Here is a 13,236-nt window from a genome sequence, read left to right as displayed (position 1 = left end):
GTGCCGCGCACCGCCCCGCGCGTGTCCCACGCTCTTCGCGCCGCCCTGCCCGCGCCGCCACGGCCATCGGCCTCGGCCGCCTCCTGCCGCCGTGTCGCACTGCCCACCGCGGCCGGTGTCCCGTGCCCGCCGCCGCCCTCCTGCCCCTTGCCCCTTGGAAGATGAGGTGAGAGTGAATGGATAAGGAGAGATGGAGAGGGAAGGGATAAGAGGGGGAGGGATCCAGGGAGAGGAGGTTCGAGCCATGGGAGAGCTCGATTTTGAAGACGTGGAATCGCTAACGTGGCGGAACAGTTTCTTAAGTTTATAAAGTGTTGAGTTTGTCGAGTGTGGAGCTAGGACACTCGGCAAAGATGGCTTTGGCGAGTGTCAAGGTTTGGGGCACTCGGCAAATATATTAGTTATTTTTTTATTTCCTTGTTTTCATAACGTGTTTTTCCTTTTTTTGTTCGATGTACTTTGAAAATACATTGTCAAATTGACTCAACAGTATATATATATATATATATGATTTTTCTACAAATATGATTCCATTATTTTATGCAGTTACAGCTCAAATTTAATTTATATCATTGAAAATTCTATAATTGCACTTAATAAATTAAAATTATTAAACGGATCAAAAAAAAATACCAAAATTTCACATGAAACAATCTATGTTCTCTATTGCCTATACAAAAAGTTTTGAAGTCAAACCCCAATTCGACCGTGACTTTGACTCCAAATCTTACTGATTCCTTCTCAACGCTATGATTTTTCTTCTGGGATGCTTCGGTCTATAAACATTGTACGTGACAAATTGTGCGAAACCTTCTCAATTTTTTACCACAGCCTCCACATATAATATCATCACATCATGACAAATCTCATGATTTTCAGACTTCGTTTGCGTTTTTTAGAATTTAAAAATCATTCATCCACACGTTCGTGGTCGTGTTTCCTGCACAATATGTTCGAAATTTCTTTTCATTTCCCGGGTAAGGCCTCACACTGGACTCAATAACATGAATATTATTTTTCTACTCATTTTATTCTATTATTTGAATCACTTGCAGTTCAAATTTGACTTGATTCAAAAAATTGCTTGAAATGCAATAAATTAATTAAATATAGCAAACAGATCTAGAAATATACCAAATTTTAACATGGAGTACCACATGTTATATGTGGTGTGTAGAAAAAGTTTCAAGGTTGCAAGAGGGAAAAAAACTTATTTCTTTGCCGAGTGCCAAAAAAAACACTCGGCAAACTTACTTCTTTGCTGAGTGCAAAAAATAAAAAACACTCGGCAAACTTACTTCTTTGCCGAGTCTTTTTTTGCAGCACTCGGCAAAGAGTTTGTTTGCCAAGTACAATTATTATGCCGAGTGTTTTTTTCATATCACTTGGTAAAGAGCTTGTTTGCCGAGTGCCCGAGGAAATGTACTCGGCAAACATAAAAACACTCGGCAAAGAGCCGGTTTCCGGTAGTGAAGTTACCTTGTCCTGACATGACAAATAGCTCTCTCCCCAGCCACCGGAAGGAAGCTCTTTTGATAATAGAAACTCACATGCCTTTTTTATTGCAGAACTGTTCTTGAACGTCCGGCCAGCACAAACTAATCCAAACACTGCAAACCATGTGGCGTTGGTGAAACAGACGCCCCAAGAGCCGTACCTGTTGGAAATACATATTGGTAAGTATGCTGAGGAAGTGGCGTAATCTCATGGTGTCCGAATTAAATGCTGACCATGAACCATCGTTTCTTTGTATGCTCTCAATGAAATCTGCACCCTTGCTGATACAGTTGTCGACCTCTTTCCTGCGGTGCTCTGGGTAGAGTTTCTTAAATAAAGCTAGGGCTTGAATTGATGATGATGTGCATTCAACATACCTGTCAATCCAGTTGTGCATTTTGTTTGTGTTTTGTTTTGTTATTTCTAATAAAGCAGTATAAGAAAACTAAAGGGTTATTGCAGCTTACGGGTAATCAATCATTATGCCCCCAAAGGTCTCAGAAGGATTAATATGCTGAATTTGAGATAAAAAATATGTCAGTACAGATAGAACTCAATTAACAATCCACATGGATAAATGTTGCTACCCTATTCAATAATGCATATAATCAATGAATGGAGCAGATATGTGCTAGTTTACTTATACACAATTTTAAGATAGTTATTGTAATACCCTGAATATTTATTTAGAAAATAACGTATCAACCTAGCATACTAAAGAATGGAAGAAAATGCACTATTGGAATCTTCCATATCGGTCATCAGAGATGATGGATGCATGTCTGTAGAGTGCTTTTAGTCGCAAATTTGTTTGCCGTATAATTGTTTTATGGAACTAGCTGGACGTTGGCATGACGGGTGTGGATCACCAATCGGTGTCTATGGTTTGTGTCATGCTAACAACCCTGTAACACATCCTTCATCCTCTTAATGAAATACAGGCCGGCCACCATGGGCTTGTTCGCGAAAAAGATGATGGATGCATAGTGTTTGTTGAGACAGATAAGTTTGACAGGACTTATGTCCCGTTTGGATTATGGATGAATCCGTGGCGAGAGTCCAATAAATTTTGGAAATGATCGTAACTAACTCTGCTTGAATCACTGATTAGCTGGCCTCCAGTGTCGTTTCTACATTAAGATAGGTCAAAAATGTGTTTCTACATTAATATCTCTATATTTCACGTGCTATTCTCTTTCTACGCACATAGATGGCTGTGATGTACTACAACCATGCGCCTCTCTCTTTCAATCTTGAACACCTAAGAAAGCACAGAAAAAGTTGACCTATGATACTGTTAGGCTAGGAAACAGCCTCCCAGAGACATTATAATTAAGAAGAAGCATTAACTACATGCACGAGCCAAAAAAAACCATAAACCCTAGCATCGTCCTATAGGGCTGCCCTAGAGCCGACCATGACCTCCTATCCTCCTCGGCTAACGGTCACTACAATTATCCCTTGCCACTATTTTCATATTGCTAGTGAGGGGATCTTTCTCTCTTTTCTCTTGCCATCGGGATTTGAACTTTGGCTAGTGTCCCACTCAACTAGGGTGCATGCCGCTAGGCAATACAGTGTTGGCACATGATAAAGAAGCAAGGATGATCTAGAAAGAAATTGATTAACTGACCTCCAACCATGCATATGACCTTGTGAGTTCAAATGTTGCAAATCCACCATTATCATTCTGCAAGGTAAATTAAGACAGACATATAAGACACAGCTCCTCGGATAGAAATATTTGAAAGATAACACCAAAGAGAAATCACAGATAATTAAGGAAACATCACAAAAAAATCAAATCTTAATGAATAATTTTAAGTTGGGTTGTTGCTTCCCCTTCAAGCTGTGTTCTAAGAGAAATGAATGTCAAAGTTCTGCTGTAACTACATGTCAAGTTCTTTCAACTGTAAAAAAAGTTAGCATTATCCCATCCTCTAGAGCTGATGTGGAGGCATTTAATATACTCCAAACGGGAAATCACTGGCGTCAGTGTTCAAGATGCAGTCAGTTGTCGTACTGCTCATCTTCAATGGTTTGATCTTGGTTGACTATTTATGCAGCCAGTCCTCGCAATGGCATCCTCATCTATAGTCATAGACTTCCGTACCTACCTAGAGTCTGGAGTCACTTGGCATCGACTCATGGAATCTCGTATTCGGATGTCTCGTTCTGTCTCTAGATGGATCCTATGTATTTTGGACATGTGGCGTCCGATTATAGTTAGCCAAGACAGGAAGGCATGGCAGGATTGACAGGAAACAATTTTGAGAGGCGGTATTGGGGAACTTGGATTTGGTGGTGTCAGTTTAGGTGCCGGTTCCTCAACTCCAGGGAGAAATCTCTAGGTGTGGCCTTAGTTGGTTGTACCTAGCAATGGTGGCATTATTTTAGCTTCCTTGATGGTGTCTAGAGTTCGATGAATTGATCTTTTTGGGTGAGAACCAATTGTGGTTGGATCATAGCAACAGTGGCACGCTTTGAGTACCGTTTCTTCTTGTAGCTGTTTCTTTAGGAGGACCTTTTTATGGTCCATGTGTTGCTACGGTCGTGCATGGAATTGAATATTATGATGTGGGTTGTAGCTCATTACGGCATGATGTCATGTTGTTATACTTCAATAATCATAGGTTGTCTGTATAATAGCTATGCAAAAACCTTGAGTGGTCTTAGATCGATTGTGCCACCTTGATGCAACTGTTTGAGATTAATAGAGCTACCTTTTGTTTAAAAAATAGCAAGTTATAATCTGACTAACAGGAAATGTTAAAAATTTTAATATTGCATTAATGCAACAACCCCAAGGACTGAGTAGGGATATTCTGAACAATGCACCCTACATTTAAAACTGTAAACATGTGGGGCAAAAACTGATCCTACAACTTGCAACTTATGCAGAATGAAAGGCAAAAACTTGAAAGATGCTTACCATAAGAGAAATGAGACAATTTACACCATCATAAACTCTGTCAACTTCCATCGGCTCACCAACTATTTGAGGAGAAATCATTGATAACAATAGAGCTGCCTGTAGGTAAGAGAAAATTACAACAGAAAAAATTAACCAGAGTATATGACAATGAGCTTTATGTGATTCCAGAATACCATCATAGAAATCTCAATATATGACAAGCACTAAATATTACGCATATTAAAGATATATATATATACTGTGTATTCTTATAAATGTGCACCGAAAGTTTTTGATCAAGATGGTGAAGAAAATAAATAAGAGAGAAAAATCTTCTTTGTCATATACTAATGAGCTATATTCACCTCTAGTCCTGTTGCAGTGCAATCTGATACAGACCAACCATGATCAGCTGTAGAAAATGACCATCCACCTTTTGACATGTGCCGATACCACTGGTTCAAATCTCCAGGGCAATTGTCAAGGATCTAAAGAATAGGAAGTTAATAAGTATGCCAAGTGAAATCTACCTTTCACAGACAGAAGTCTAGGTCTCCATGCTAATAGCATGTATGTACCTGTGAATTCTTAATAAAGGCATGCGCTAGTTTAAGAGTTGGACCAAACTCTTCAATGAGGTTGGTCCTCACAATTGCCTGAACTGTTAAACCTGCATCCCACAGCTGGCTGCCATTATAGCCCTACATTAATAGAACAGAGAAGATGAATCCCTTTTAGTTTGCTAAAGAAAAATCAACAAAACTGACAATAGGAGTAACCCTGTCATTTTCCATGTTAGTCATTAGTTGAGTTAACAGTCAAGCCACCTAAAACTAGAGTTAAATCAAGCATGTTTGTGCTGCAGTTTGTGATTGTTTTTTGCGCCTAAGGCACAATATGTAGCCATCAACATATAATGTTTATAATCACGCATGGACAAATGAGGACTGGATGATGCATGCATGGATGCTTGAATGCCTTGATAATTGCACCATTGGCCATCATAATAAGACTTTGGTGTAACTAAAAACTCTCAGTTTCATGAGAAAAGATTCAGCAATGGTTACCTTCATTTTCATACCATCTTCAGCAAGCCATAAATAATCATAAATTCGGAGAACATGGAGTTTGAATGCCTCTGATTTTGGATCTTCAATCCAACAAGCAAGCATATTCATTACCTGTGTATAAAGTTATTTGATATCTGGTAGCGATTCATGGAACAAGCTTATAGGAAACAATTGAGAAATATTATACTAATCTAGTCACTAAGGCACACACTTCTAACAAAAGTTCCTTACCTAAGACATACGAATAGCAGAATAGGATTAGAATGCCAAGAAGAAGAAGTAATGGTCCCGCTAAAGTGGCAAAGCAGAGAAATGGTAAGGCAACTAAAGTTGTAGGGTAAGTTGATTGAGTAATTTCAAGGTGTCCATTATGAGCCGGCGTTGTCATTTGTCTAACATGTTAACTGTTAAAGAAGAACAAAACAGAAAATAATTCCACAGTTTTTTTGGTTAAAGTTTTTGTAGTTTGGCATAATTGAATATATGTATACACTGTTACTGAGGACAATAGTTTGCAAATAAAGCAAAATATTCAAAATTTCCTCAGCCGCAGACATATACCTATTTTACCAATAAAATGTTATGGCTACAGAGATATTTTGTCATAGAGCTTGCAATGGTTGCAGGAGTAAAAAAGCTACTGAATTATTAGCTGAAATGGTAACATTTAGTATCAGAAAGCTAGCTCCATGTGTTGTGGAAGCATTCATAGTTCCGAGTTTCTGACACAGCTGGTAATGTTGCATAAATAGGAGAGGATGGTGCGAGTAGGAGTTGTCATGACAATACAATGGTGAAAAAAACTAAAAGTGGTAATAGGCCGGTACAACGTATAAATACTAGTGTTTAAACTTTTGTGTCGAACTAGTTAGAGTATGCAACTCAATATGGAATCATGGTCATAGGTCTCGAGTTCAAATCTTGGCAGGCGCTAATAAAATATTAACTTAAGTGACCAAGGCAAAAAACCATTTTTCTGTTAGAGTTAAGCAAAAGGTCCATATTTCACAGGCCTAAAGTTTTCAGTTTGTTTTATCTCATTTTAGACCTGTCACTAATGACATTTACTTGAAGCCCCCAATATCAATGCAAGAGCATTTTTCATCATAGCCTATTTTCAAGATGTTTTGGAAGGATTTATTCGTATGACGTAGAGAGTAAGAGTGGGGTGCCAACATGCAATTGAGGACGGTCGTTTCTCTCTTTAGAAATACGAGAAATAAAAGGTCGAGGGGTTTGTCAGTCAATCCGCTCATGTACCACTTTACTCTCTTTGAAAGAGAGAGGATGAAGTTGGAAGAATAATTGGGTAGACCTTAAGCATATGCCATAGCATCAATGAGCAATTGCTTTGCCCTTCTTGTCCCATTTGGAAAGCAAAGAACTATGGCAAGGGTTTTATAGTTTGTTACGCTATATGTGAGCAATTGGTTTGCCCTTTTTGACCCATTTGGAAAGCAAAGATCTATGGCAAGGGTTTTATAATATGTTATTAGGCATTATGTTGTCCTAGTTCTCTAGTTTTACATGAACACTTCCAAAGCTATGACATCCTACATCGATATATGGCAATGTTATGGCATCTTCTAAGATTTTAGAGTTTGCATTATTCATTTTGTTGAATGTAAGTGCTTGTAACACCCCGTGTCACAAATCTTCCTATGGCCCAGCTCCTCATGTGGAATGGGCCCGCATACGCGTAGCACTTCTCTTACACTTTTGTCCTCGCTTCATGTAAAAGGATAAACCCGAATGTGCTATGTATGGAACGACAAGGATTATAAGCTAGCCTTCACTCTCCTAAATTTCCAAGGTGGTACTAAACCCACCAACTACAACCAGACATGGGCCTCATAGGCCAACTTCACTACTACTATAGGTCTCTAACGAGACAGTGAAAGCCCTATGTTTAGTTTTCGTAATTCAGACAACTAGTGGACTAACCTTTTAATTTTCTATGTCTTGATAAGCTTGGTTAGGTCCGCACTGAGGAGGTGAGCAAGGCTTGGAGATGGATGCAGGGTGATCAATCCAATTGGAACAAGCTCACACTTGCAAAAGAACAAAGAGAAAACAAAACCCCTTGTTGAATTGAAGGCAAAAGTATATGCTAGGGATTCTTGTTTTGCCGGTCGAGACACAATAGAGTGTGTGGTCGGATTTCGGATAGATAGCCATACTATTAAGAGGGGAGCTCTAAAGCTTAATCGGTTATCTAAGTGCCACTAGGTGTTAAATGACTTTGCATATGCATTAGACCTAGTGACACGGTGAGATGCAAGTGAAATTCGTTTGAAAATATTTGAAAATGCTAACTTCGGGCCAAAGGAGTTGTTGTCATGTTGGACAACATTTGGAAGTTAGTGCATTTGAAAAAGAGTTTGAAATAGAGCTAATTGGGGTGCCTCTGTTGACACTGGATTAGTATGATGATGCCCTGCAGAGGACGCTGGACTATAAGCTATGTAGTTGGGTGCCAGGAAGACCTCACAGTGGCTAGGGTTAGCCATCGAATTAGTCCGATGGTCAGCTCACTGACAGGACCAGACCATCCATTAGCACTGTTCTAGAGGGGAATTTTCATAGCACTTACCGAATCAGTTCATTGTGAAGTACCAGACCAATCCGATCGCCTAAAACCCTTATTGGAACCTCTCTGGTGGACACTAGATTAGTTCGGTGGTCCACTAGGGGCTGCACCAGATCATGCGTTACATGTGACCATTGGAGTAGCTAATGGCTAGTTTTTGCTGACATACGCTGAGCTACCACCGGATTAGTCTGGTGTGTACACTAATTAGACACCAGACTATGCGCTCTGAAGGCTGTATAACATAGCTCATAGTCTAGTGGTGGGGGTCTTGCAGGCTCCGGACCAATCCGGTGCCTACACAGACTACCCACTCAGCTAGCCCAACGGCTAGTTTTTGGAGGGGTGCTATTTATATGTGTTGACTGGCTCTTTAGATCTCTCTTGGCATTGTAAGCATTCTAACACACTTGTGAGCCACCAAAAACACGTCCAACTCATCTCTTGACTTGTGCTTGATCCAAAGTGAGATTGGGAGAGTCTAGTGCATTTGCTTTGTTGATTTGCATCGGGTGGCACTAGTTCTTCATTTGGTCTGCACTTATTTTTGTTACTCTTGGTAGTTACCGTCACCTAGATGGCTTGGAGCAGCTATGGTTGTTGAGGGGAGTGTTGGTGATCGTTTGCTATCTCCAATTGGTGTTTTCTAAGAGGTTTTGATCCCACCTCACGGAGTTGCAAATGGATACTCTAGTGAAATGCTCGTGGCTAGTTAGAGTGCACCTTGTGGTTGATTCTTGCGGCACTACCAAAGTTATGGGTCTAGTTTGTCATGTAGCACGTGAATCATTACTTGGGGACATGCCATAACATGGATGTAGTTTGCCAGTAAGCAACCGAACCATGAAGATAAATCATTGGGTTGATCTCTTGCCCTAAGTGGTTTGCTACTACTTTCACTTGCATTGACATTCATATCTATTGCTTGTGTAGTAGTTGCTTGATAGAGTAGCTCTCTAGTTTGTTGTAGCTTTAGTAGTAGAGTAGGTAGTTCTTATTTGCTCACTAGTTTAGCTGGCTAGAGTAGCTTAGTGTAGCTAGTAACTTTGTGTGGTGTAGTGATTTAGATTAGAAATCATTTGCTACTAGAGTTGTGTATGGACTTTCTTGGGTGAAGCAGTGCTAGAGCAAGTAGTGGCTATTAGGGTTGGTTGTTGTACTAATCAACTTTGCTCTAGTCTTGTGCTTTTGTAGAAGAATTTTTTATAGGCTATTCACCCCCTTCTAGCCATGTAGATCCTTTCAGATGGGGTATTACAGTGCTAGAGTACAGCCTTTGGATATGAAAACATAAATTTAATTTGTTTGTAATATAATGTGATAATGTCCTTGACTTCTGGCAAGAAATGTAAAAAAACAAAACTATGTATACTTTCTTCTATAAAGAATCAACACATAATCATAGTCCATAGTTTACCTTGTTTACAGGACCAAGGTTAATATATCGAGTGTTTTCATCTTCATAGTGAATGTGGCGCATGGCAGTGCGCAAAGCAATCTCCCTAAATTTGATCCCAGGCCAATGCATCATAACTGGTTCGACAAACTTGTGGAGAGTGGCCCATAAGACATCCTGAAGAAATGGATGCGGATAGTACAAATCTTCCTAAAGGACAAAGAATATACAAACATCACTTAGATTTTCAGAAAAACATTGTATCCTAAAATTTAACTCATAAATGATGCAAAAAAGGAGAAAAATTAATATTTGTTTTAAGTTTTACTAGAATAACATCTCAAATCATTTCTCTTTCTTGTAGTAACTTTGTGAATGGTATAAAAAATACTTCAGCATCCATTTGTGAGAAGTGATTACATATGTATCGAAGTGTCTATTTAGAAATAATCACGATATTTTTTTGTTCAAGACCTCATATTCAAAGGTTTGACTATATTGTGTATGTACTCTATGTCCATCTAGATTTATAATAATGATTGTACTAATTTATGATATTATGAATATATATTTATGATATATGTGTTACTATGACTCATGATGATATCTACCATAATGTCATAGTAAATCACTTGATGGAGTTGTACTAAATCTCAAATTTCATTATGGTAAATCAACAAATAGATTATGACCAATCATTAAAAATAAAAATTTCTTGTGATCCAGCTGTCTAAAATAGATGTGTGAATTGGATTAATATTTTTAATGCTAGCCAGGTAGTTTTTCCAACAAACCTTTGCGCACTGGTTTCGAGCCTTGTTCCAATCAATCAGATTGTACGGGTCTTCATAAAGTTCATTTCTCAATTCCAAGACAAGTGGTGTGATACGACCAACAAACCTCTTTCCATAGATGCAAGACATAGGCAAATAAACCGCTCTGCAATGACACCACATTCGACCTACAATATTTTGTTAATGAATAATAGCATGCCAATAAGGAATGGCCTAAAAGATACTACTTATCATCATATTATAGTAATAAAAATATTGTACTAGATAAATACGTTGTGCACACAAATAAACAATTTTGGGTTTTTTAGCTCCTTCTAATGTCAGAACCATACACCAAACAAAACCTAAAGATATAATATCATTGGCAGTTGGACCATTATTTATAAAAGTTACACTATGATTAATTGTAAGCACATTAAGACAAACTATGCTTTTATGAATAATCTTCTAAAAGTATTTGTGGTCCCCACTCCCCCACACACACATGATGGTCAGGCACAAGGGCCAACAAGTACAAGCAATGTGGCCAATTGTATTGTTTTTCTTCAACTTTTTCTCCTTTTGTTTGTTTATTACAAATAATTCTCTGATACCTAGACATATATCTTGTTTTGTTGTCAAGAGTGTTTAGATATTAAACATTTGATGCAATATCCAGAACTCCTTATTTCGTAATAGATAAGATCTCACCGGTCAACTCTCTTTAACCTTCAACATTACTTGACGCACATATACCAATGTGTTACACCTAATAAAAATTATTTATGAAATAATTAATGTCCAATATACTTATGATACTACATGATACCCCGCGCATTGCTATGGGTATTCTATAGACTTTTTAGGAGGAGAATATGAGTAAGAAATATAGGATTTTGTGTTAGAAAATCATGTTATAATGTGGTTTTGTAATCTTGATGAACTGGTAGGACAAACAAAGGTTGATTATTTAAACAACGTTTAAGGGAAATAAACTAATTCAAAAAGCATCGTCAATGCATAAACCATGGTTGCACTTATGCCTCAAAACTACTAATTAGTAAGTTGCATCAAAAGATGTTAAACGAAGCTAAGACACTATGAAATGAAAAATTAGAAATAAGAAAACACGGGGCCATTTATATGTGCATTGTTGGCCTTCCCATATGCACTTATGATCTATGACGTCAAGGTATCCGGTGCACGGATCACAGGTCTTCAGAGTTATTGCTTTCAATGGCTAAAATCTATCAAGGCATGCTCAAATTATACATGCCTGATTTCTAGAGAGCCGATTATGTAGCAAATGTCGGAAGTCATGGCTGCCCAAATGAACACGCATGGACATGAAGACGACACTACTTGCCCGCATGACATTGTCATTGTCCTCCATTGTCCACATAATCGGATCAACCCTGCAGATGACTCTCAGGCACAGAACCTCGGCACCAGTGACTTCTCTTCCCCCAAGACCTAATCTCCCGCATGTGTCTTAGCTGCAGGAATTATCCTTTGGCCTACAGCGAGCATGTGAGGCAGCCCAGCCGCTTGTTGCTTCTAAGATTCTGACATACTGCTCCCTTTACGGAGCCGAGAGCTTTGATGAGACAAAGGACTTGGTGAAGTTCTTTGTGCTCCGGCTTGGTGGAATCTGTGAAGACTAAGGTGCTGTTTGAATCAGTAGTACATGGGCTAAACTTTAGCCCCTAAACTTTATTCCTGCTAGGCTGTTTGATCCATGGGCTAAACTTTAGACTTTCATCAAACAATGACTGATTTGTCCCTCATTTAATGACTCCATGCACATGCTGGGCGCCGGCCTCTGCTGGGCATGCTCTCTGCTGGGCGCCGGCTAGGAACTCTCTGCTGTTCCTGCTGGTCGCCATGCATGCAGAAGCCAAATATTTCACTTACACAACCCAATGGTCCTAGTCCATACAAGAAATCAAACACACTCGCTATGATCTATAGAACAAACCATTGGCTATTTGATCATGGAATGCATTCATGTTTCGATCTTTGTCCCTTGGTCGAGTACTCCGTGTTGGTGGTTGAGAGGTTGATGTTTCAGGAGGAACATAGTTCTCATCACGGTCGCAACGATCAAAGTCCTTGTCCGCAATATGACTCTTTCTAATAAAATTATGAAGTGCCATGCATGCTACAATTATTTGTCTTTGCTTTGGCATTGGATAACTTGGCACTTTCAACAAAATCCTCCAACGCGGCCGGGCATGGCGCCACCTCCACTGCTGCTGCGAGCCACGCGTAAACCAAGGGTTCGATTGCCGCCTCCTCTACCAATTCGGGGTGGAGGGGGCGGGGGCCCATGATGCCGGCGTTGCCTCCATTTCCCCTGCCTGACCTCAAAATGCCCTGGTACGCCGCCATATGAGGCCAGCCTTCTGCCTGCGAGTTGAGGTCGAGTGCCTCAATGCCCATCCGGGGACCATGGACAGAGCCCGAGCCCGAACAAGTCCTCACCTCATCGGAGAACATGTCGAAGCCATCGGTGGGGGAGCACGGATCTGGCTGGGAGAAGAAATCCCTGGTGCTGTCGTCGCTGTAGCCGTCCATCTGCGCCACACGGATCTGGATCTGGCGGCTGGGAGGAGAGCTGGATCTGGGCGGTGGCGGAGGAGCTCGAGCGAGAGGGGTGACAGCGGCAGTGTTGGGTGCCCTCGGGCGAGAGGGATAGGGTTTCGCGAGTAGGGAATGGATGGAAGAGAGCAGTGGGGGTGGATGGGTGAGTGGGGGTATGGGGCATCCAGCGCCCACCCTGAGGCACTTTAGCTCAGTTTAGGGCCCCCTTTGGGAGCAAAAAAAATTAGCTTAGATTTGAGCCATTTGCTCACTTTTAGCCCTCCTGATTGGATCCCCATGATAAAAAAATAGGTTAAACACTACGCCAGATTTGGACATCACTGCCAGCCTCATCACAACTGGATTTGTGAGAACCGGCAGTGATGTACCTTCACTGCCGATTATGAGCTCGA

At 40.2% G+C, this 13,236-nt stretch overlaps 1 protein-coding gene across 1 annotated transcript in view; it reads right to left on the bottom strand.

Annotated features, from left to right (window-relative positions):
• Nucleotides 1–13,236, bottom strand: part of LOC136480399 (cycloartenol synthase-like) — a 43,511-nt gene that overhangs the window by 8,853 nt on the left and 21,422 nt on the right. The window contains exons 6-15 of the mRNA XM_066477953.1: nucleotides 10,262–10,428; nucleotides 9,489–9,677; nucleotides 5,479–5,592; nucleotides 4,990–5,112; nucleotides 4,777–4,899; nucleotides 4,430–4,528; nucleotides 3,131–3,187; nucleotides 1,965–2,011; nucleotides 1,731–1,874; nucleotides 1,444–1,657 (exon numbers count right to left, since the gene is read on the bottom strand). Of these exons, the coding sequence (XP_066334050.1) occupies nucleotides 1,444–1,657; nucleotides 1,731–1,874; nucleotides 1,965–2,011; nucleotides 3,131–3,187; nucleotides 4,430–4,528; nucleotides 4,777–4,899; nucleotides 4,990–5,112; nucleotides 5,479–5,592; nucleotides 9,489–9,677; nucleotides 10,262–10,428 (1,277 nt within the window). The remainder of the gene's footprint in view (nucleotides 1–1,443; nucleotides 1,658–1,730; nucleotides 1,875–1,964; nucleotides 2,012–3,130; nucleotides 3,188–4,429; nucleotides 4,529–4,776; nucleotides 4,900–4,989; nucleotides 5,113–5,478; nucleotides 5,593–9,488; nucleotides 9,678–10,261; nucleotides 10,429–13,236) is intronic.

This window comes from Miscanthus floridulus, chromosome 9 (genome assembly GCF_019320115.1).
Source record: "Miscanthus floridulus cultivar M001 chromosome 9, ASM1932011v1, whole genome shotgun sequence".
Classification (NCBI taxonomy): Eukaryota; Viridiplantae; Streptophyta; class Magnoliopsida; order Poales; family Poaceae; genus Miscanthus; species Miscanthus floridulus.
Note: the sequence above shows the minus strand (reverse complement) of the source record. Positions and strands in the feature narration are given on the sequence as shown.